Genomic DNA, 23,138 nt, shown 5'->3' with positions numbered 1-23,138 from the left:
CTCTTCCCATCTCTTCCCCTCCTCCCATCTCTTCCCATCTCTTCCCATCTCTTCACCTCCTCCCATCCCTTCCCCTCCTCCCATCTCTTTCCCTCCTCCCATCTCTTCCCCTCCTCCCATCTCTTCCCCTCCTCCCATCTCTTCCCCTCCTCCCACCTCTTCCCATCTCTCCTCCCATCTCTTCCCATCTCTTCTCTTCCCATCTCTTCCCCTCATCCCATCTCTTCCCCTCCTCCCATCTCTTCCCATCTCTTCCCATCTCTTCCCCTCTTCCCCTCTTCCCCTCTTCCCATCTCTTCCATCTCTCATCCCATCTCTTCCCATATCTTCCCCTCTTCCAATCTGTTCCCCTCCTCCCATCTCTTCACCTCCCCCATCCTCCCATCTCTTCCCCTCCTCCCATCTCTTCTCCCCCCCTCCCATCTCTTCCCCTCCTCCCATCTCTTCCCCTCCTCCCATCTCTCCCCCATACTCCCATCTCTTCCCATCTCTTCCCTTCCTCCCATCTCTTCCCATCTCTTCCCCTCCTCCCATCTCTTCCCATCTCTTCCCCCCTCCCATCTCTTCCCCTCCTCCCATCTCTTCCCCTCCTCCCATCTCTTCCCCCCTCCCATCTCTTCCCCCATCCTCCTCCCATCTCTTCCCCTCCTCCTCCCATCCCATCTCTTCCCTCCTCCCATCTCTTCCCCTCCTCCCATCTCTTCCCCTCTTCCCATCTCTTCCCCTCCTCCCATCTCTTCCCCTCCTCCCATCTCTTTCCATCTCTTCCCTCCCCATCTCTTCCCCTCCTCCCATTTCTTCCCATCTCTTCCCATCTCTTCCCCTCTTCCCCCTCTCCTCCCATCTCTTCTCCTCCCATCTCTTCCCATGTCTTCCCCTTCCCATCTCTTCCCCTCCTCCCATCTCTTCCCCCCTCCCATCTCTTTCCCTCCTCCCATCTCTTCCCCTCCTCCCATCTCTTCCCTTCCTCCCATCTCTTCCCCTCCTCCCATCTCTTCCCCTCCTCCCATCTCTTCCCCTCCTCCCATCTCTTCCCCTCCTCCCATCTTCTTCCCATCTCTTCTCTTCCCATCTCTTCCCCTCCTCCCATCTCCTCCCATCTCTTCCCCTCCTCCCATCTCTTCCCATCTTCTTCCCTTCCCATCTCTTCCCCTCCCTCCCATCTCTTCCCTCCTCCCATCTCCTCTCCTCCCATCTCTTCTCCTCCCATCCCTTCCCCTCCTCCCATCTCTTCCCCCTCCCATCCTTCCCCTCCTCCCATCTCTTCCCCCCTCCCATCTCTTCCCTCCTCCCATCTCTTCCCATCTCTTCCCCTCCCTCCCATCTCTTCCCATCTCTTCCCCTCCTCCCATCTCTTCCCCTCCTCCCATCTCTTCCCCTCCTCCCATCTCTTCCCCTCCTCCCATCTCTTCCCCTCCTCCCATCTCTCCCCATACTCCCATCTCTTCCCATCTCTTCCCTTCCTCCCATCTCTTCCCATCTCTTCCCCTCCTCCCATCTCTTCCCATCTCTTCCCCATCCTCCCATCTCTTCCCCTCCTCCCATCTCTTCCCCTCCTCCCATCTCTTCCCCCTCCCATCTCTTCCCCTACTCCCATCCCTTCCCCCTCCCATCTCTTCCCTCCTCCCATCCCTTCCCCCTCCCATCTCTTCTCCTCCTCCCATCTCTTCCCCTCCTCCCATCTCTTCCCTCTTCCCATCTCTTCCCCTCCTCCCATCTCTTCCCTCCTCCCATCTCTTTCCATCTCTTCCCCTTCCCATCTCTTCCCCCTCCTCCCATTTCTTCCCATCTCTTCCCATCTCTTCCCCTCTTCCCCTCTCCCCATCTCTTCCACTCCTCCCATCTCTTCCCATGTCTTCCCCTCTTCCCATCTCTTCCCCTCCTCCCATCTCTTCACCCCCTCCCATCTCTTTCCCTCCTCCCATCTCTTCCCCTCCTCCCATCTCTTCCCCTCCTCCCATCTCTTCCCTTCCTCCCATCTCTTCCCCTCCTCCCATCTCTTCCCCCTCCCATCTCTTCCCCTCCTCCCATCTCTTCCCCTCCTCCCATCTCTTCCCCTCCTCCCATCTCTTCCCATCTCTTCCCCTCCTCCCATCTCCTCCCATCTCTTCCCCTCCTCCCATCTCTTCCCATCTCTTCCCTTCCTCCCATCTCTTCCCCTCCTCCCATCTCTTCCCCCTCCCATCTCTCTCTCCTCCCATCTCTTCCCCTCCTCCCACCCCTTCCCCTCCTCCCATCTCTTCCCCTCCTCCCATCCCTTCCCCTCCTCCCATCGCCTCCCCTCCTCCCACCCCCTCCCATCCCTTCCCTTCCTCCCCATCTCTTCACCTCCTCCCATCTCTTCCCATCTCTTCCCCTCCTCCCTCTCTCACCGGTGACGATCAGTTGTCTCTCCCAGCTGACGGTTGCCGCGGCGTTGCTAGCAATGCAGGTGTAGTTGCCGTTGTGCTTCAGGGTCACCTTGGAGATCTGCAGGGAGCTCATGAACTCCTTGGTCTCTATGCCAACGCCGGAGGCGGAGCCAGGCACGATAAGCTGCCCATCTTTGTGCCAGGTGATGCGGATAGGCATGTCACCTGACGACACCACGCAGGCGATGTACATCAGCTTTCCCACCGACGTGGAAGGGATGTCAAAGGGCTGGATCAGGGGCGGCACTGGGGGGCAGAGGTTACAGAGGTCAGGGGTTAGAGGTCAGAGAAAGGGAGAGCGTGAGAGAGTGTGTGGACTGGATTGGACACCTTGGGTGTAGAGAGAGGGGCACAGAGCAGGCTGTTGTTGGCCAGTGTAGTATGCCCCCTGACTTGCCCACCCCTGCCATCTCCACTAGCCCATAATAGGGGCTCTGATTAGAGGCCAACTGGCGGAAGAAGTCATGCCGTTGCCATGGTAGCGGAGGGGGTGGGGGTGGGGGCTGCTACAGCTGAGACATCTAGGGGATTTAATCTGGGCCTCATTATGATTAATCTAATTAAATCAGGGACACACACACGCACACACACACCTCTACAGCTCCCACAACACACACACACCTCTACAGCCCCCCAACACACCACACACACACCTATACAGCCCCCCCATCACACCCACACACACCTATACAGCCCCCCCCAACACACCACACACACACCTCTACAGCCCCCCAACACACCACATACACACCTCTACAGCCCCCCAACACATCACACACACATCTCTACAGCCCCCCAACACACCACACACACAGCTCTACAGCTCCCCCCCACACACACAGCTCTACAGCTCCCCCACACACACACCTCTACAGCCCCCCAACACACCACACACACACCTCTACAGCCCCCCACACCCTCTACAGCCTCCCCAACACACCACACACACACCTCTACAGCCCCCCCAACACACACATACACATTCCTCTACAGCCCCCCCCACACACACCTCTACAAACCACTCAACACACACATACACACACCTCTACCACCCACTCACACACACACACACACACACACACACACACACACACACACACACACACACACACACACACACACACACACACACACACACACACACACACACACACACACACACACACACACACACACACACCTCTACAACCCACTCAACACACACACACCTCTACAACCCACTCAACACACACATACACATCCATATAAAGCTAGATGCTTTTAACACCATGGTGTGAAGACCCTATTGAGCTGAGTGTCTGGTTACATCTAGGAAGAAACCTTGCCCAAACGTTGATGACTTTCAACAAATCCACTGCATTCTAGTGAACAGCCTGCCATTGGTAGTTTTCATACCTACTCCCTTTCCCATACCTGTATTTCACCTTTGCCCCTACCCCTTGTCCCCCACCCCTGTCCAGTCCCCTACCTTTCACAGTGACGTGGACAGTCTGGTCGATGGAGGTCTGTGGCTGTATGAGCACACTACACAGGTAGGTACCCTCGTCCATGCCCTTCTGCACATCACTCAGCCTCAGGGTTCCATTCTCATACACAACCTGCCGATGGTTGTCAGGCAGCAGCATGCCGTCCTTAAACCACTTGATAGAGTAGTATGGGTAACCAATCACACGACAGGTTATAAAGGTGTTCCTTCCAGCTACAGCCGTGATGTCACGCATCTCCCTGATCCTAGGAGAACCTGGAGACATAGAGAAGAGAGGGAGGACAGGGGAGAGGAGGAGAGGAGGGAGAGACATGGGGTGGAAGATAAGAGAGAGGACATGGGAGCAAAAGGGAGCAGAGGAGGAGGGGAGAGAGAAGATAAAGGTTGGGGAGAGAGTGATTGGGGCAGATTGAGGGGTAGAGAGGGAGGACAGGGGAGAGAGTGATTGGGGCAGGTTGAGGGTAAAGAGGGAGGACAGGGGAGAGAGTGATTGGGGCAGATTGAGGGGTAGAGAGGGAGGACAGGGGAGAGAGTGATTGGGGCAGATTGAGGGGTAGAGAGGGAGGACAGGGGAGAGAGTGATTGGGGCAGATTGAGGGGTAGAGAGGGGAGGACAGGGGAGGAGGACAGGGGAGGGGAGAGAGTGATTGGGGCAGATTGAGGGGACAGAGAGGGGAGGACAGGGGAGAGGGGAGAGAGTGATTGGGGCAGATTGAGGGGTAGAGAGGGAGGACAGGGAGAGAGTGATTGGGGCAGATTGAGGGGTAAAGAGGAGGACAGATTGAGGGGTAGAGAGGGAGGGGGAGAGAGTGATTGGGGCAGATTGAGGGGTAGAGAGGGAGGACAGGGGAGAGAGTGATTGGGGCAGATTGAGGGGTAGAGAGGGAGGACAGGGGAGAGAGTGATTGGGGCAGATTGAGGGGTAGAGAGGGAGGACAGGGGAGAGAGTGATTGGGGCAGGTTGAGGGGTAGAGAGGGAGGACAGGGGAGAGAGTGATTGGGGCAGGTTGAGGGGTAGAGAGGGAGGACAGGGGAGAGAGTGATTGGGGCAGGTTGAGGGGTAGAGAGGGAGGACAGGGGAGAGAGTGATTGGGGCAGATTGAGGGGTAGAGAGGGAGGTTAGTGATGCCTCCTAATCATACTGGTAATATTTGTAATATCTATGAATTATTTGTGTTTTCTAAGTGATTGTGTGTATGGGTGTATGCACGTGTTTGACTAAATTACCCTCAGTAACACTGTCCTAAGGTCTTGATGAGAACAGACATAGACAGAGACAGGCATTAGAGATAGATAGAGACAGACACATAGCAAAAGAGACAGAAACAGACACACTAGGCAAGACACAGACAGACAGACAGACAGACAGACAGACAGACAGACAGACAGACAGACAGACAGACAGACAGACAGACAGACAGACAGACAGACAGACAGACAGACAGACAGACAGACAGACAGACAGACAGACAGACAGACAGACAGACAGACAGACAGACAGACAGACAGAGAAATAGAAAGCGAGAGAGACACATTCAGAGGGATGACTGGAAGAGATGAACTCTAAGCCCAGCCGATCTGTTGCACCTGTCCTTGTGCTTGTCTCCACCCCCTTCCAGGTGTCACCCATCTTCCCGATTATCCCCTGTGTATTTACGTGTTCAACGTCTGTTTGTTGCCAGTTCGTCTTGTTCATTCAAGCTTACCAGCGTTTTCTCTGTCAGCTCCTATCGTTTCCCTGCTAGTCCTCCTGGTTTTGACCTTTGACTGTCCTGACCCTGTTCCCGCCCGCCTCACCTCTCTGCCTGACCCTGCCTGTTGTCCGGTACCTCTGCCTTACCCTGGATTACTGAACCCTGCCTGCCTTGACCTGTCTTTGTCTGCCCCTGTTTGCTACAATAAAAAGTGTTACTTCGGACAGTCTGCATCACCTCTTTGCTACAATAAACAGTGTTACTTCGGACAGTCTGCATCACCTTTTTGCTACAATAAACAGTGTTACTCTGGACAGTCTGCATCACCTGTTTGCTACAATAAACAGTGTTACTCTGGACAGTCTGCATCACCTGTTTGCTACAATAAACAGTGTTACTTCGGACAGTCTGCATCACCTGTTTGCTACAATAAACAGTGTGTCTTCACTACAATAAACAGTGGACAGTCTGCATCACCTGTTTGCTACAATAAACAGTGTTACTTCGGACAGTCTGCATCACCTGTTTGCTACAATAAACAGTGTTACTTCGGACAGTCTGCATCACCTGTTTGCTACAATAAACAGTGTTAGTTCGATAGTCTGCATCTGGGTCTTACCTTGATCCCTGATAGTGTGTGTTAGTGCATGTACGCATGTGGGTTGGATGTGTATGTGTTGCACGTGTATCTAACTCCCTACACATCTCCACCTGTCTCTGTACTACGTGCATGTTTTAGTGTGTGTATAGGTGCGGGTGTGGGGTGTGTGTATATTGAAAAGTAGACAGGCACCTCTTACGTTTATGCGCGCTTGGTACTCGGCGCTACCGGCCGAGTTGCGTGCGGCGCAGCGATACACTCCCCCGTCGCGGATGGCCGGGCTGCTGACGTTGACATGTGACACGGTCAGGCCGTCTGATAGGGTGTACTGGCTTGTCTTGTAGGCGGAGTCTCGCACCACAGGCTCATCGTCCAGCGTCCAGGTGATGGAAGGGGGTGGGGCTCCTTTGGCGCCACACATCAGGGAGAAAGGCTCCCCGGGGGCGACCACGCGCTCACTGAAGGACGACACGATACGAGGAGTACCATCTACAGGGAGAGAGAGAGAGAGAGAGAGAGAGAGAGAGAGAGAGAGAGAGAGAGAGAGAGAGAGAGAGAGAGAGAGAGAGAGAGAGAGAGAGAGGGAGAGAGAGAGAGAGAAAGAAAGAAAAAGAGAGAGAAAGCGAGAGAGAGAGAAGGCGAGAGAGAGAGAGAGAGAGAGAAAGAGAGAGAGAAAGCGAGAGAGAGAGAGAAAGGAGAGAGAGAAGGCGAGAGAGAGAGAGAAAGAGAGAGAGAGAAAGAGAGAGAGAAAGAGAAAGAGCGAGAGAGAAAGTGAGAGAGAAAGAGAAGAGAGAGAGAAAGAGAGAAAGAGAGAGAGAGAGAGAGTGTTAGAAAGAGAGAGAGAGAGAGTGAGAAAGAGAAAGAGAGAGAGAGAGAGAGATAGAAAGCGAGTGAGAAAGGGAAAGCGAGAGAGAGAGTGAGAGAGAGAGAGAGAGAGAGAGAGAGAGAGAGAGAGAGAAAGAGAAGAGAGAGAGAGAGAGAGAGATGAGAAAGAAAAGAGAGAGAGAGAGAGATGAGAAAGGGAAAGAGAGAGAGAGAGAGAATAAGAAAAGTGAGATTCACAGCTTTTCAGTTATAAATGTTAAGAATAAAGTTGCCTGCTTCCCCACCTCCCCTCCCACCTCCCATCCCTCCTTCCCTCTCTCCATCCTTTTACCCTCCAGCAGTATGATAGAGAAGTCCTGGGCAGTGTGGCCCTTGCGGGAGGCGAAGCACTGGTAAGCCCCAGAATGGCTCTTCTGAGCCGCTGTGATCTGCAGTGTGTCGTTGTGGGGGCCCTGGATAGAGATGTGCTGATCTGGGATTATGGGGTCTGTGTTCCTGTACCAGGCCACTGTGTACTCTGGAGAACCCTCCACAGCACAGGTAAAGAACAGGGTACTGCTGATGCCCGTCTTTAGACTCTTGGGAGAAAGGGTCACTCGCAGGGGGTCTGGGGAGGAGAAAGAACACACACATGAGTAATAAACACACAAACACAAAGAGAGAGAAACAAAACAGCTCAATCAGTTGAGGAGACTCATTAAAAAAGCAGCTGGAGACATCTCTTCACATCTCTGTCCATGTACGTACATTTGTGTGTGTGTGTGTGTGTGTGTTTAAATGTCAGTGAGCAATAAGGCAGCTGGTGGCGTGTTCTGGGGGGGCCTGGCTGTGCCACCCAACCCCCCCCCTCACCCTGTCAGAGTCACACTCTGTGCTGCCATGATGTGTCTACTGGCAAAGCCTACCTCTGCTCTCTCTTCATCTCTTTCTTGCCCTGTCTCGCTCTCTTTCTCTCTTTCTCCTCTCTGTGTTTATATAGATCTGTCTCTCTCTCTTCCATTGTCTCTCTGAATGACTGTACAGTATATACTTCTACTTCTTCAGTGTTCCTTGTCTCTCTGAATGACTGTACAGTATATACTTCTACTTCTTCAGTGTTCCTTGTCTCTCTGAATGACTGTACAGTATATACTTCTACTTCTTCAGTGTTCCTTGTCTCTCTGAATGACTGTACAGTATATACTTCTACTTCTTCAGTGTTCCTTGTCTCTCTGAATGACTGTACAGTATATACTTCTCCTTCTTCAGTGTTCCTTGTCTCTCTGAATGACTGTACAGTATATACTTCTACTTCTTCAGTGTTCCTTGTCTCTCTGAATGACTGTACAGTATATACTTCTACTTCTTCAGTGTTCCTTGTCTCTCTGAATGACTGTACAGTATATACTTCTCCTTCTTCAGTGTTCCTTGTCTCTCTGAATGACTGTACAGTATATACTTCTACTTCTTCAGTGTTCCTTGTCTCTCTGAATGACTGTACAGTATATACTTCTACTTCTTCAGTGTTCCTTGTCTCTCTGAATGACTGTACAGTATATACTTCTACTTCTTCAGTGTTCCTTGTCTCTCTGAATGACTGTACAGTATATACTTCTACTTCTTCAGTGTTCCTTGTCTCTCTGAATGACTGTACAGTATATACTTCTACTTCTTCAGTGTTCCTTGTCTCTCTGAATGACTGTACAGTATATACTTCTACTTCTTCAGTGTTCCTTGTCTCTCTGAATGACTGTACAGTATATACTTCTACTTCTTCAGTGTTCCTTGTCTCTCTGAATGACTGTACAGTATATACTTCTACTTCTTCAGTGTTCCTTGTCTCTCTGAATGACTGTACAGTATATACTTCTACTTCTTCAGTGTTCCTTGTCTCTCTGAATGACTGTACAGTATATACTTCTACTTCTTCAGTGTTCCTTGTCTCTCTGAATGACTGTACAGTATATACTTCTACTTCTTCAGTGTTCCTTGTCTCTCTGAATGACTGTACAGTATTTACTTCTACTTCTTCAGTGTTCCTTGTCTCTCTGAATGACTGTACAGTATATACTTCTACTTCTTCAGTGTTCCTTGTCTCTCTGAATGACTGTACAGTATATACTTCTACTTCTTCAGTGTTCCTTGTCTCTCTGAATGACTGTACAGCATATACTTCTACTTCTTCAGTGTTCATTGTCTCTCTGAATGACTTTACAGTATTTACTTCTACTTCTTCAGTGTTCCTTGTCTCTCTGAATGACTGTACAGTATATACTTCTACTTCTTCAGTGTTCCTTGTCTCTCTGAATGACTGTACAGTATATACTTCTATTTCTTCAGTGTTCCTTGTCTCTCTGAATGACTGTACAGTATATACTTCTACTTCTTCAGTGTTCCTTGTCTCTCTGAATGACTGTACAGTATATACTTCTACTTCTTCAGTGTTCCTTGTCGGTCTCCTTCTTTTATTCCACCCATTTTACTCGTCCTCTCTGTATCCGTCTCTCTCTGACAGTGAGTGGTGTTGGCAGTAGTGTGAAGTGCTCAGTCCCAGTGCATTACAGTCCAGTCCTCTGTCTAGAGACCTGATCTGACAGGGTATCAAACACCACACACCCATTCATACTCATCCATTTCTCACACACATGATATGTTATTATATATCATATGTTATTATATATTATATGTTATTATATATTATATGTTATTATATATTATATGTTATTATATATCATATATTATTATATATTATATGTTATTATATATTATATGTTATTATATATTATGTTATTATATATTATATGTTATTATATATTATATGTTATTATATATTATTTACATTACATTATATGTTATTATATATTATGACATCCAGTTATTATACTAAAATTATGTGTTATTATATAGGTGGGGTTTATATGATTATTATACCATTAGTTTTATGTTAGTTATATATTATATGTTATTATACATTATATGTTATTATATATTATGTGTTATTATACATTATATGTTATTATATATTATATGTTATTATACATTATATGTTATTATATATTATATGTTATTATACATTATTGTCACGCCTTAGTCTTAGTATTTTGTGTTTTCTTTATATATTTGGTCAGGCCAGGGTGTGACATGGGTTATTGTGGTGTGTTTTTTGTCTTGGGGTTTTGTGGGGTGACTAATTAGTCTATGGCTGCCTGAGGCGGTTCTCAATCAGAGTCAGGTGATTATCGTTGTCTCTGATTGGGAACCATATTTAGACAGCCATATTCTGTGAGTGTTTTCGTGGGTGATTGTTCCTGTCTTTGTGTTTGCACCAGATAGGGCTGTTTCGGTTTTTCACTTTTCATATTTTTGTAGTTTCCGCTTATATTGTTTTTTCCTTCATTAAAATATTATCATGAATCATCATCACGCTGCATTTTGGTCCGATCCTTATTCTACCTCTTCGTCAGAGGAGGAGATAGAAGAACGCCGTTACAATTATATGTTATTATATATTATATGTTATTATACATTATGTGTTATTATATATTATGTGTTATTATATATTATTATATATTATATGTTATTATACATTATATGTTGTTATATATTATATGTTATTATACATTATATGTTATTATATATTATGTGTTATTATATATGATATGTTATTATACATTATATGTTGTTATATATTATATGTTATTATATATTATATGTTATTATATTTATATATATATTATGTTATTATATATTATGTGTTATACATTATATGTTATTATATATGATAGTTATTATATATTATGTGTTATTATATATTATATGTTATTATACATTATGTGTTATTATACATTATATGTTGTTATATATTATATGTTATTATACATTATATGTTATTATACATTATATGTTATTATATATTATGTGTTATTATATATTATGTGTTATTATACATTATGTTGTTATATATTATATGTTATTATACATTATATGTTATTATATATTATGTGTTATTATATATTATGTGTTATACATTATATGTTATTATATATTATGTGTTATTATATATTATGTGTTATTATATATTATGTGTTATTATATATTATGTGTTATTATACATTATATGTTATTATATATTATGTGTTATTATATATTATATGTTATTATATATGATATGTTATTATATATTGTATGTTATACATTTATGTTGTTATATATTATATTATTATACATTATATGTTATTATATATTATGTTATTATATTATATATTATTATATGTTATTATATATTATGTGTTATTATATATTATGTGTTATTATATATTATGTGTTATTATATATTATGTGTTAATATACATTATATGTTATTATATATGATATGTTATTATATATTGTATGTTATTGTACATTATATGTTATTATATATTATATGGTATTATATATTATATGTTATTATATATTAAATGTTATTATACATTATATGTTATTACACAGTATATGTTATTATATATTATACGTTATTATATACAGTGCCTTGCGAAAGTATTCGGCCCCCTTGAACTTTGCGACCTTTTGCCACATTTCAGGCTTCAAACATAAATATATAAAACTGTATTTTTTTGTGAAGAATCAACAACAAATGGGACACAATCATGAAGTGGAACGACATTTATTGGATATTTCAAACTTTTTTAACAAATCAAAAACGGAAAAATTGGGCGTGCAAAATTATTCAGCCCCTTTACTTTCAGTGCAGCAAACTCTCTCCAGAAGTTCAGTGAGGATCTCTGAATGATCCAATGTTGACCTAAATGACTAATGATGATAAATACAATCCACCTGTGTGTAATCAAGTATCCGTATAAATGCACCTGCACTGTGATAGTCTCAGAGGTCCGTTAAAAGCGCAGAGAGCATCATGAAGAACAAGGAACACACCAGGCAGGTCCGAGATACTGTTGTGAAGAAGTTTAAAGCCGGATTTGGATACAAAAAGATTTCCCAAGCTTTAAACATCCCAAGGAGCACTCTGCAAGCGATAATATTGAAATGGAAGGAGTATCAGACCACTGCAAATCTACCAAGACCTGGCCGTCCCTCTAAACTTTCAGCTCATACAAGGAGAAGACTGATCAGAGATGCAGCCAAGAGGCCCATGATCACTCTGGATGAACTGCAGAGATCTACAGCTGAGGTGGGAGACTCTGTCCATAGGACAACAATCAGTCGTATATTGCACAAATCTGGCCTTTATGGAAAAGTGGCAAGAAGAAAGTCATTTCTTAAAGATATCCATAAAAAGTGTCATTTAAAGTTTGCCACAAGCCACCTGGGAGACACACCAAACATGTGGAAGAAGGTGCTCTGGTCAGATGAAACCAAAATTTAACTTTTTGGCAACAATGCAAAACGTTATGTTTGGCATAAAAGCAACACAGCTCATCACCCTGAACACACCATCCCCACTGTCAAACATGGTGGTGGCAGCATCATGGTTTGGGCCTGCTTTTCTTCAGCAGGGACAGGGAAGATGGTTAGAATTGATGGGAAGATGGATGGAGCCAAATACAGGACCATTCTGGAAGAAAACCTGATGGAGTCTGCAAAAGACCTGAGACTGGGATGGAGATTTGTCTTCCAACAAGACAATGATCCAAAACATAAAGCAACATCTACAATGGAATGGTTCAAAAATAAACATATCCAGGTGTTAGAATGGCCAAGTCAAAGTCCAGACCTGAATCCAATCGAGAATCTGTGGAAAGAACTGAAAACTGCTGTTCACAAATGCTCTCCATCCAACCTCACTGAGCTCGAGCTGTTTTGCAAGGAGGAATGGGAAAAAATGTCAGTCTCTCGATGTGTAAAACTGATAGAGACATACCCCAAGTGACTTACAGCTGTAATCGCAGCAAAAGGTGGCGCTACAAAATATTAACTTAAGGGGGCTGAATAATTTTGCACGGCCAATTATTCAGTTTTTGATTTGTTAAAAAAGTTTGAAATATCCAATAAATTCCACTTCATGATTGTGTCCCACTTGTTGTTGATTCTTCACAAAAAAATACAGTTTTATATCTTTATGTTTGAAGCCTGAAATGTGGAAAAAGGTCGCAAAGTTCAAGGGGGCCGAATACTTTCGCAAGGCACTGTATTATATGTACATACACTAAGTTGACTGTGCCTTTAATGCCTTTAAACAGCTTGTAAAATTCCATAAAATTATGTCATGGCTTTAGAAGCTTCTGATAGGCGAATTGACATAATTTGAGTCAATTGGAGGTGTACCTGTGAATGTATTTCAAGGCCTACCTTCAAACTCAGTGCCTCTTTGCTAAACATCATGGGAAAATCAAAAGAAATCAGCCAAGACCTCAGAAAATAAGTAGACCTCCACAAGTCTGGTTCATCCTTGGGAGCAATTTCCAAAGGCCTGAAGGTACCAGGTTCATTTGTACAAACAATAGTATGCAATTATAAACACCATGGGACCATGAGGCCGTCATACCGCTCATTAAGGAGACGCGTTCTGTCTCCTTGAGATGAACATACTGTGGTGCGAAAAGTGCAAATCAATCCCAGAACAACAGCAAAGGACCTTGTGAACATGCTGGAGGAAACAGGTACAAAGTATCTATATCCACAGTAAAACGAGTCCTATATCGACATAACCTGAAAGGCCGCTCAGCAAGGAAGAAGCCACTGCTCCAAAACGGGCCATAAAAAAGTCAGACTGCAGTTTATAACTGCACATGGGCACAAAGATCATACTTTTTGGAGAAATGTCCTCTGGTCTGATGAAACAAAAATAGAACTGTTTGGCCATAATGACCATCGTCATGTTTAAATGTATTTGGCTGAGGTGTATGTAAACTTCCGATTTCAACTGTATATTATGTGTTATTATATATTATGTGTTATTATACAGTAAATGTTATTATATATTTTGTGTTATTATGTATTATGTGTTATTATACAGTATGTGTTATTATATATTTTGTGTTATTATATATTATGTGTTATTATATATTATGTGTTATTATACAGTATGTGTTGTTATACAGTATGTGTTATTATATAGTATATGTTATTATATATTATGTGTTATTATACAGTATATGTTATTATATATTATGGGTTATTATACAGTATGTGTTGTTATACAGTATGTGTTATTATACAGTACATGTTATTATATATTATGTGTTATTATATATTATGTGTTATTATACAGTAAATGTTATTATACATTATGTGTTATTATACAGTATGTGTTATTATATATTATGTGTTATTATACAGTATATGTTATTATATATTATATGTTACTATACATTATCTGTTATTATACAGTATATGTTACTATACACTATATGTGTGAACGTGTGTGTGTGTGTGTACAGTATATGTGCCTGTCCCAGGACAGTGTGAGTGTATCTGTATATGGCTGTTTGTTTTGGGGGTCTGTGCTAACCTTACCCCCCTCTACTCCCACTCTCTAGACTCCCTCTACTCCCACTTTCTAGCCCCTCCTCTACTTCCACTCTCTAGACCCCTCTACTCCCACTCTCTAGCCCCTCCTCTACTCCCACTCTCTAGCCTCCCCCCTCTACTCCCACTCTCTAGCCCCTCCTCTACTCCCACTCTCTAGACCCCCTCTACTCCCACTCTCTAGCCCCCCTCTACTCCCACTCTCTAGCCCCCCATCTACTCCCACTCTCTAGCCCCTCCTCTACTCCCACTCTCTAGCCCCTCCTCTACTCCCACTTTCTAGCCCCTCCTCTACTTCCACTCTCTAGCCCCCCTCTACTCCCACTCTCTAGCCCCTCCTCTACTCCCACTCTCTAGCCCCTCCTCTACTCCCACTCTCTAGACCCCCTCTACTCCCACTTTCTAGCCCCTCCTCTACTCCCACTCTCTAGCCCCCCTCTACTCCCACTCTCTAGCCCCTCCTATACTCCCACTCTAGCCCCTCTACTCCCACTTTCTAGCCCCCTCCTCGACTCCCACTCTCTAGCCCCCCTCTACTCCCACTTTCTAGCCCCCTCTACTCCCACTTTCTAGCCCCTCCTCTACTCCCACTTTCTAGCCCCTCCTCTACTCCCACTCTCTAGCCCCCCTCTACTCCCACTTTCTAGCCCCCCTCTACTCCCACTTTCTAGCCCCCCTCTACTCCCACTTTCTAGCCACCCCTCTACTCCCACTCTCTAGCCCCCCTCTACTTTTCCTACACTCTAGCCCCTCCTCTACTCCCACTCTCTAGCCCCCCTCTACTCCCACTTTCTAGCCCCCCTCTACTCCCACTCTCTAGCCCCCCCTCTACTCCCACTTTCTAGCCCTCCCCTCTACTCCCACTTTCTAGCCCCTCCTCCCCTCCTCTACCTCTACTCCTCTAGCCCCTCCTCTACTCCCACTCTCTAGCCCCCCATCTACTCCCCCTCTAGCCCCTCCTCTACTCTAGCTCCCCCTTTCTAGCCCCTCCCTACTCCCACTCTCTAGCCCCCCTCTACTCCCACTCTCTAGCCCCCCTCTCTACTACTCCCACTTTCTAGCCCCTCCTCTACTCCCACCTACTAGCCCCTCTCTAGCCCCCCTCTACTCCCACTCTCTAGCCCCTCCTCTACTCCCACTCACTCTAGAGCCCCTCCCACCTCTAGCCCCCCTCTACTCCCACTTTCTAGCCCCCCTCTACTCCCACTTTCTAGCCCCTCCTCTACTCCCCCACCTCTAGCCCCCCCTCTACTCCCACTTTCTAGCCCCCCCTCTACTCCCACCACTCTCTAGCTCCCACTTTCCCCTCTACCTCTAGCCCCCCTCTCCCACTCTCTAGCCCCTCCTCTACTCCCACTCCCTCTAGCCCCCCTCTACTCCCACTCTCTAGCCCCCCTCTACTCCCACTCTCTAGCTAGCCCCTCCTCTACCCCCTCTAGCCCCCCTCACTTTCTAGCCCCCCTCTACTCTTTCTAGCACTTTCTAGCCCCCCTCTACTCCCACTTTCTAGCCCCTCCTCTACTCCCACTCTCTAGCCCCCCCTCTAGCCCCTCCTCTACTCCCACTCTACTACCCCCCTCCCCTCTACTTCCACACTCCTCTACTCCCACTCTCTAGCCCCCCTCTACTCCCACTCTCTAGCCCCCTCTCTACTCCCCCTAGCCCCCCCCTCTACTCCCACTCTCTAGCCCCCCTCTACTCCCACTCTCTAGCCCCCCTCTACTCCCACTTCTCTCTAGCCCCCTCTACTCCCACTTTCTAGCTCTACTCCCACCCCCTCTACTCCCACTTTCTAGCCCCTCCTCTACTCCCTACTCTCTAGCCCCCCTCTACTCCTACTTTCTAGCCCCCCTCTACTCATCTCCTTACCTATGACATAAAGTGCTCCGGACACCTCCTTGGAGCCGAAGCTGTTGGTGACCTCACAGACATAGCTGCCGCTGTCCTCCTGCCTGAGGTCACTGATGGTCAGACCCGTGAGGCGCCGCGTCCAGTGGGCATCGGAAGGCAGTGGGCGGCCGTCCTTCAGCCAGCGCACTGTGGGGCTGGGGTACCCTGCTGCAATGCAGGGAAGCTCCACACTCAGACCCGCCCGCACCTCCCCCGCTAGGAAACTGTCCAGGATAGAGGGAGACGACTCTGTGGGGTCTGGAGGAGAGGGGGGAGACAGCTTACACTTTGGACTGGGGAATGGTGTGGGATGTTGATTAATGACTCACATACTATCTATTCATATTCACAGACATACTGTATATTACACACACAGAACACTGTATACTGGTACTCAGAGAAATAAAGACACTGACATACTTTACACACAGTCCCACTCACCCATGACAGACAGCCTGGCTCCATTGCTCTGGCGTGTCTCTCCACTGTATTTGTGCTTGGTGATGCAGCGGTAGGTGGAGAGGGCATCCTCTTTCTGGACATCTGAGATGTACAGAGCACCAAAGGATGTCAGGAAGAACCTGTTAGCTGTTAGAAATAGAGAAAGAGAGAAAGACAGAGATACAACTATTTAACAAAGCCTCAAAATAACTAAACATCCTCAACGAGCAACTTAGTCAGCGCAGAGTGACTGAAATATACAGATCCTTGGCAACCTGTCAATGCCAAGAGGGAACACACTGAACTCCCTGTCAAACATGCAATATAATCACATTGTGAAACACTTTGGTCAGTCAAAAATGGTCAAACACTCATCACATACAGTACAGTCTTTATCACCATCTCTACTCCAGTAATGTTATCATTGTTGTGGTGGTTATAGAACACAACAAGATGAGCACAGGTCTGGTAAGTGGGTCAGTGTGTGATGCACCCTGCCAGACTGTGCCCTATTTTCAGCCTGTGCCAATCTGACAGGCCCTGTCCACTTATTGAAGTGGTAGAGGGGGAGAGAGGGAGAGAGGGAGAGAGAGATAGAAGGAGAGAGAGAGTAGGAGAGAGGGAGAGATAGGGAGAAAGGAGAGAGGGAGAGCAGGTGAGAGGGAGAGCAGGTTAGAGGGAGAGAGGGAGAGAGAGGGAAAGTGGGAAAGAGAGGGAGAGTGGGAGAGAGAGGAGAAAGGGAGAGAGAGGGAGAGAGGAGAGAGCAGAGGGAGAGAGAAGAGAGGGAGAGAGTGAGAGAGGGAGAGAGAGAGGGAGAGATAGAGAAGGAAAGAGGGGAGAGAGGGACACTGTGCAGGCTGACAGACTGTGTGTGTGTTGAGGGTAGGGGTACAGTCGCATCGCAGGCTGTAATTTCACAGTCAGCCCTTGTTTGCACCCCTGAATTAAGCCTTACAGGATAATGTGCACTTTAAGATTTCATCCCCCATAACACCAACCGCCACGCTGTCACAACACACTGACATGTAGACAGAGAGGGAGAGAGAGAGAGAGAGAGAGAGAGAGAGAGAGAGAGAGAGAGAGGAGGGGAGGGAGGGAGGGAGAGCGAAAGGGGGATAGAACTAGGGAAAGAGAGATCTGTCACAAACAGATGCTGTGGAGACACCTCCAAAACAAGAGCCATCTTAATCACATGATCTCATCCACTATCTACCCATCTTTTAATTGTTTCTCTTGTTTATTCAATTTCTCTATCTTTAACCATCTCGATCTATCCTTCTTAGCCCTCACAATCATTTTTTCCCCTTACACACCCTCTCTTTCCTTCCTCTCTCTCTTCCTCTCTCTCTCTCTCTCTCTCTCTCTCTCTCTCTCTCTCTCTCTCTCTCTCTCTCTCTCTCTCTCTCTCTCTCTCTCTCTCTCTCCGTCTCTCGTCTCCCTTTCTGTCTGTTGTTAAGCAGAGTGGCAGACAGAGTAAAATATTAATTACTAAATCACTGTACTCCCCAAAATTCTATTCATGCTGACTTGACTGTATAAAGTGAGATGCAAGCCAATGTGATGCACCAGATAAAGAGCCAGTTCACCACATTCCCTCTGCTACCCTGCTGCTCTGCTACCCTGTTACGCTGCTACTCTGTTACGCCCATACTCTGCTTCCCTGTTACACTGCTACCCTGTTACGCTGCTTCCTTGCTACCCTGTTACGCTGCTACCCTGTTATGCTTCTACCCTGTTACGCTGCTACCCTGTTACCCTGCTACCCTGTTACGCTGCAACCCTGTTACGCTTCTACCCTTCTACCCTGTTACGCTGCTACCCTGTTACGCTTCTACCCTTCTACCCTGTTACGCTGCTACCCTGTTACGCTTCTACCCTTCTACCCTGTTACACTGCTACCCTGTTACGCTTCTACCCTGCTGCTCTGCTACCCTGTTACGCTTCTACCCTTCTACCCTGTTACGCTGCTACCCTGTTACGCTTCTACCCTTCTACCCTGTTACGCTGCTACCCTGTTACGCTTCTACCCTTCTACCCTGTTACGCTGCTACCCTGTTACGCTTCTACCCTTCTACCCTGTTACGCTGCTACCCTGTTACGCTTCTACCCTGCTGCTCTGCTACCATGTTATGCTGCTACACTGTTACGCTGCTACACTGTTATGCTTCTACCCTGCTACCCTGTTACGCTGCTACCCTGTTACGCTTCTACCCTGCTGCTCTGCTACCCTGTTATGCTGCTACACTGTTACGCTGCTAACCTGTTATGCTTCTACCCTGTTACCCTGCTACCCTGTTACGCTGCTACCCTGCTGCGCTTCTACCCTGTTACTCTGCTACCCTGTTACGCTGCTACCCTGTTACGCTGCTACCCTGCTGCGCTGCTACCCTGTTACCCTGCTACCCTGTTACGCTGCTACCCTGCTACACTGTTACCCTTCTACCCTGTTACACTACTACCCTATTACGCCCCTACCCTGCTACTCTGCTACCCTGTTAGCTGCTACCCTATTACGCTGCTACCCTGCTACAGTGTTACCCTGCTACCCTGTTACGCTGCTACCCTGCAACACTGTTACCCTTCTACCCTGTTACCCTTCTACCCTGTTACACTGCTACCCTGCTACACTGTTACCCTGTTACGCCTCTACCCTGTTACCCTGCTACACTGTTACACTGCTACCCTGTTACCCTGCTACACTGTTATGCTGCTACCCTGTTACCTTGCTACACTGTTACCCTGTTACACTGCTACCCTGCTACACTGTTACCCTGTTACGCTGCTACCCTGTTACCCTGCTACACTGTTACTCTGTTACCCTGCTACACTGGTACCCTGTTACCCTGCTACACTGTTACCCTATTACCCCGCTACTCTGTTACCTTGCTAACCTGCTAAACTGTTACCCTACTACTCTGCTATCCTGTTACACGTCTACCCTGCCACCCATCTACCCTGCTACCTTGTTACCCTGCTACTCACCGGCCTGTTGCTCTCTGTTGGGCTTGTCAGTCAAGGACACACTAGGTCAGCAGAGAACAAGCAGGGTGTGAAAGATTAAAGGCAAGGTGGAGCAGAAGAAGGAAGAGCAGGAGGAGAAAAGTAGTGTGTGTGTTCATACAGTATGTGTGTCTGTGTGTGAGACGGAATAACAAAAAAGCGTGGGCACCTCTCTATGTTTCTATGTGTATGTGCGTGTCTGTATGTCAATGAATACTGTAATTATGTGGGTTAGACTGTTGAGCTTGGGGCTTGTTGTCAAACACAGGACAGGAAGGCCTACTGGTGGGCTTCCCTGTCAAAATCACACTGCTTTCAAGTCAGCCTGGAACACACTACAAAACCTATAGACATGCTGTTGGGTAGAAGGCAGAATCTGGGAGGGTTGTATGAGGGGAGAGAGGAGAGGGAGAACAACTAAAATAAGGATGGAGAGAGATGGGGAGAGATATGGGGGAAGCAACTGAAAACTTAGAGACCCAGAAAACCTGAGACTACGCCTTCACTACGGTGAATCACTAAAACAATACAGAAAACCTGAGACTACGCCTTCACTACGGTGAATCACTAAAACAATACAGAAATACACTACAGAAAAAGAAGCAACAGCACGTCAGAAATCAGCTCAATGTAGTTGAAGAATCCATAGAATCAAACCACTTCTGGGAAAATAGGAAAACTCTAAACAAACAACAACACGAAGAGTTATCTATCCAAAACGGAGGTGCGTGGATAAACCACTTCACCAATCTTTTTGGCTCAATAACAAAGAACAAACAGCAAAAATATTTACAAGATCAAATACAAATCGTAGAATCTGATCACCCCAATCAACAAAAGTGGAGACAAATTTGACCCCAATAACTACTGTGTGTCAGGCCTGCTCCAGCTCTTCCCCCTGGCACTTGGCGCCAGGCTGCCCTGCATTACGCACTCCCGCCACCATCATTACTCGCACCTGCCGTCCCTCGCCACGCGCGTCAGCGATATTGGACTCCATCACCTGTTCATTACCTCCCCTGTATGTGTCAGTTCCCTGCTCTGTTCCCCGTTGCTGCATTGATTGCCGTCTGTCTTTGTGTTTCCCAGTGCTGACGTTGTTCCTATCCTGTTGCATGTCCGTTCCAAATGAAACGTCAACTCCCCGTACCTGCTTCTCTTCTGCAGTGTCGTTCCTTACACCGTGGGATATGCGTCAACAGCAACCTTGGGATAATCTTGAGCATTATCATTAATAACAGATATGTACATTTCCTCAGTGAAAAAAATGTACTGAGCAAATGTCAAATTGGCTTTTACCAAATTACCGTACGACAGACCACGTATTCACCCTCATTGACAAACAAACAAACCAAAACAAAGTCTTCTCATGCTTTGCTGTTTTCAAAAAAGCTTATGACTCAATTCGGCATGAGAGTCTGCTATACAAATGTATGGAAAGTGGTGTTAGGGGAAAAACATACAACATTATAAAATACATGTACACAAACAACAAGTGTGAAGAAAATGGCAAACAACACACACATTTCTATCCACAGGACTGTGGGTTGAGACAGAGATCCAACTTATATTTCAACATATATACACAGTGCCTTGCGAAAGTATTCGGCCCCCTTGAACTTTGCGACCTTTTGCCACATTTCAGGCTTCAAACATAAAGATATAAAACTGTATTATTTTGTGAAGAATCAACAACAAGTGGGACACAATCATGAAGTGGAACGACATTTTTTGGATATTTCAAACTTTTTTAACAAATCAAAAACTGAAAAATTGGCCGTGCAAAATTATTCAGCCCCTTTACTTTCAGTGCAGCAAACTCTCTCCAGAAGTTCAGTGATGATCTCTGAATGATCCAATGTTGACCTAAATGACTAATGATGATAAATACAATCCACCTGTGTGTAATCAAGTCTCCGTATAAATGCACCTGCACTGTGATAGTCTCAGAGGTCCGTTAAAAGCGCAGAGAGCATCATGAAGAACAAGGAACACACCAGGCAGGTCCGAGATACTGTTGTGAAGAAGTTTAAAGCCGGATTTGAAGCCTGAAATGTGGCAAAAGGTCGCAAAGTTCAAGGGGGCCGAATACTTTCGCAAGGCACTGTATCAATGAATTGGCGAGGGCTCTAGAACTGTCTGCAGCACCCGGCCTCACCCTACTAGAATCTGAAGTCAAATGTCTACTGTTTGCTGATGATGTGGTGCTTCTGTCCCCAACCAAGGAGGGCCAACAGCAGCACCTAAATCTTCTGCACAGATTCTGTCAGACGTGGGCCCTGACAGTATATCTCAGTGAGACCAAAATAATGGTGTTCCAAAAAAGACCAGTTGCCAAGACCACAAATATTGTCCATCTAGACACTGCACCTCAACCTAAACGTCAGTGCCACAGGTAACTTCCACAAAGCTGTGAACGAGCTGAGAGACAAGGCAAGAAGGGCCTTCTATGCCATCAAAAGGAACATTAAATTTGACATACCAATTAGCATCTGGCTAAAAATACTTGAATCAGTTATAGAACCCATTGCCCTTTATGGTTGTGAGGTCTGGGGTCCGCTCACCAACCAAGAATTCACAAAATGGGAAAAACACCAAATTGAGGCTCTGCATGCAGAATTCTGCAAAAATATCATCAGTGTACAACGTAGAACACCAAATAATGCATGCAGAGCAGAATTAGGCCGATACCCACTAATTATCAAAATCCAGACAGAGACTTTAAATTCTACAACCACCTAAAAGGAAGCGATTCCCAAACCTTCCATAACAAAGCCATCACCAACAGAGATATGAACCTGGAGGAGAGTCCCCTAAACAAGCTGGTCCTGGGGCTCTGTTCACAAACACAAACACACCCAACAGAGCCCCAGGACAGCAGCACAATTAGACCCAACCAAATCATGAGAAATCAAAAAGATAATTACTTGACACATTGGAAAGAATTAACAAAAAACAGCGCAAACTAGAATGCTATTTATATTTTTTCTCTAAACAGAGAGTACACAGTGGCAGAATACCTGACCACTGTGACTGACCCAAACTTAAGGAAAGCTTTGACTGTTTACAGACTCAGTGAGCATAGCCTTGCTATTGAGAAAGGCCGCCGTAGATAGACATCATGGCTCTCAAGAGAAGACAGGCTATGTGCTCACTGCCCACAAAATGAGGTGGAAACTGAGCTGCACTTCCTAACCTCCTGCCCAATGTATGACCATATTAGAGAGACATATTTCCTTCAGATTACACAGATCCACAAAGAATCTGAAAACAAATCCAATTTTGATAAACTCCCATATCAACTGGGTGAAATTCCACAGTGTGCA

At 46.1% G+C, this 23,138-nt stretch overlaps 1 protein-coding gene across 2 annotated transcripts in view; it reads right to left on the bottom strand.

The window, feature by feature from the left end:
* Positions 1–23,138, bottom strand: part of LOC124009216 (Down syndrome cell adhesion molecule-like protein 1 homolog) — a 177,175-nt gene that overhangs the window by 59,136 nt on the left and 94,901 nt on the right. For both annotated transcript variants that reach the window (XM_046320786.1, XM_046320796.1), the window contains exons 4-9: positions 16,813–16,959; positions 16,351–16,629; positions 7,349–7,624; positions 6,385–6,681; positions 3,880–4,152; positions 2,373–2,657 (exon numbers count right to left, since the gene is read on the bottom strand). In XM_046320786.1, coding sequence (XP_046176742.1) covers positions 2,373–2,657; positions 3,880–4,152; positions 6,385–6,681; positions 7,349–7,624; positions 16,351–16,629; positions 16,813–16,959 — 1,557 coding nt within the window. The remainder of the gene's footprint in view (positions 1–2,372; positions 2,658–3,879; positions 4,153–6,384; positions 6,682–7,348; positions 7,625–16,350; positions 16,630–16,812; positions 16,960–23,138) is intronic.

This window comes from Oncorhynchus gorbuscha, linkage group LG02 (genome assembly GCF_021184085.1).
Source record: "Oncorhynchus gorbuscha isolate QuinsamMale2020 ecotype Even-year linkage group LG02, OgorEven_v1.0, whole genome shotgun sequence".
Lineage (NCBI taxonomy): Eukaryota > Metazoa > Chordata > Actinopteri > Salmoniformes > Salmonidae > Oncorhynchus > Oncorhynchus gorbuscha.
Note: the sequence above shows the minus strand (reverse complement) of the source record. Positions and strands in the feature narration are given on the sequence as shown.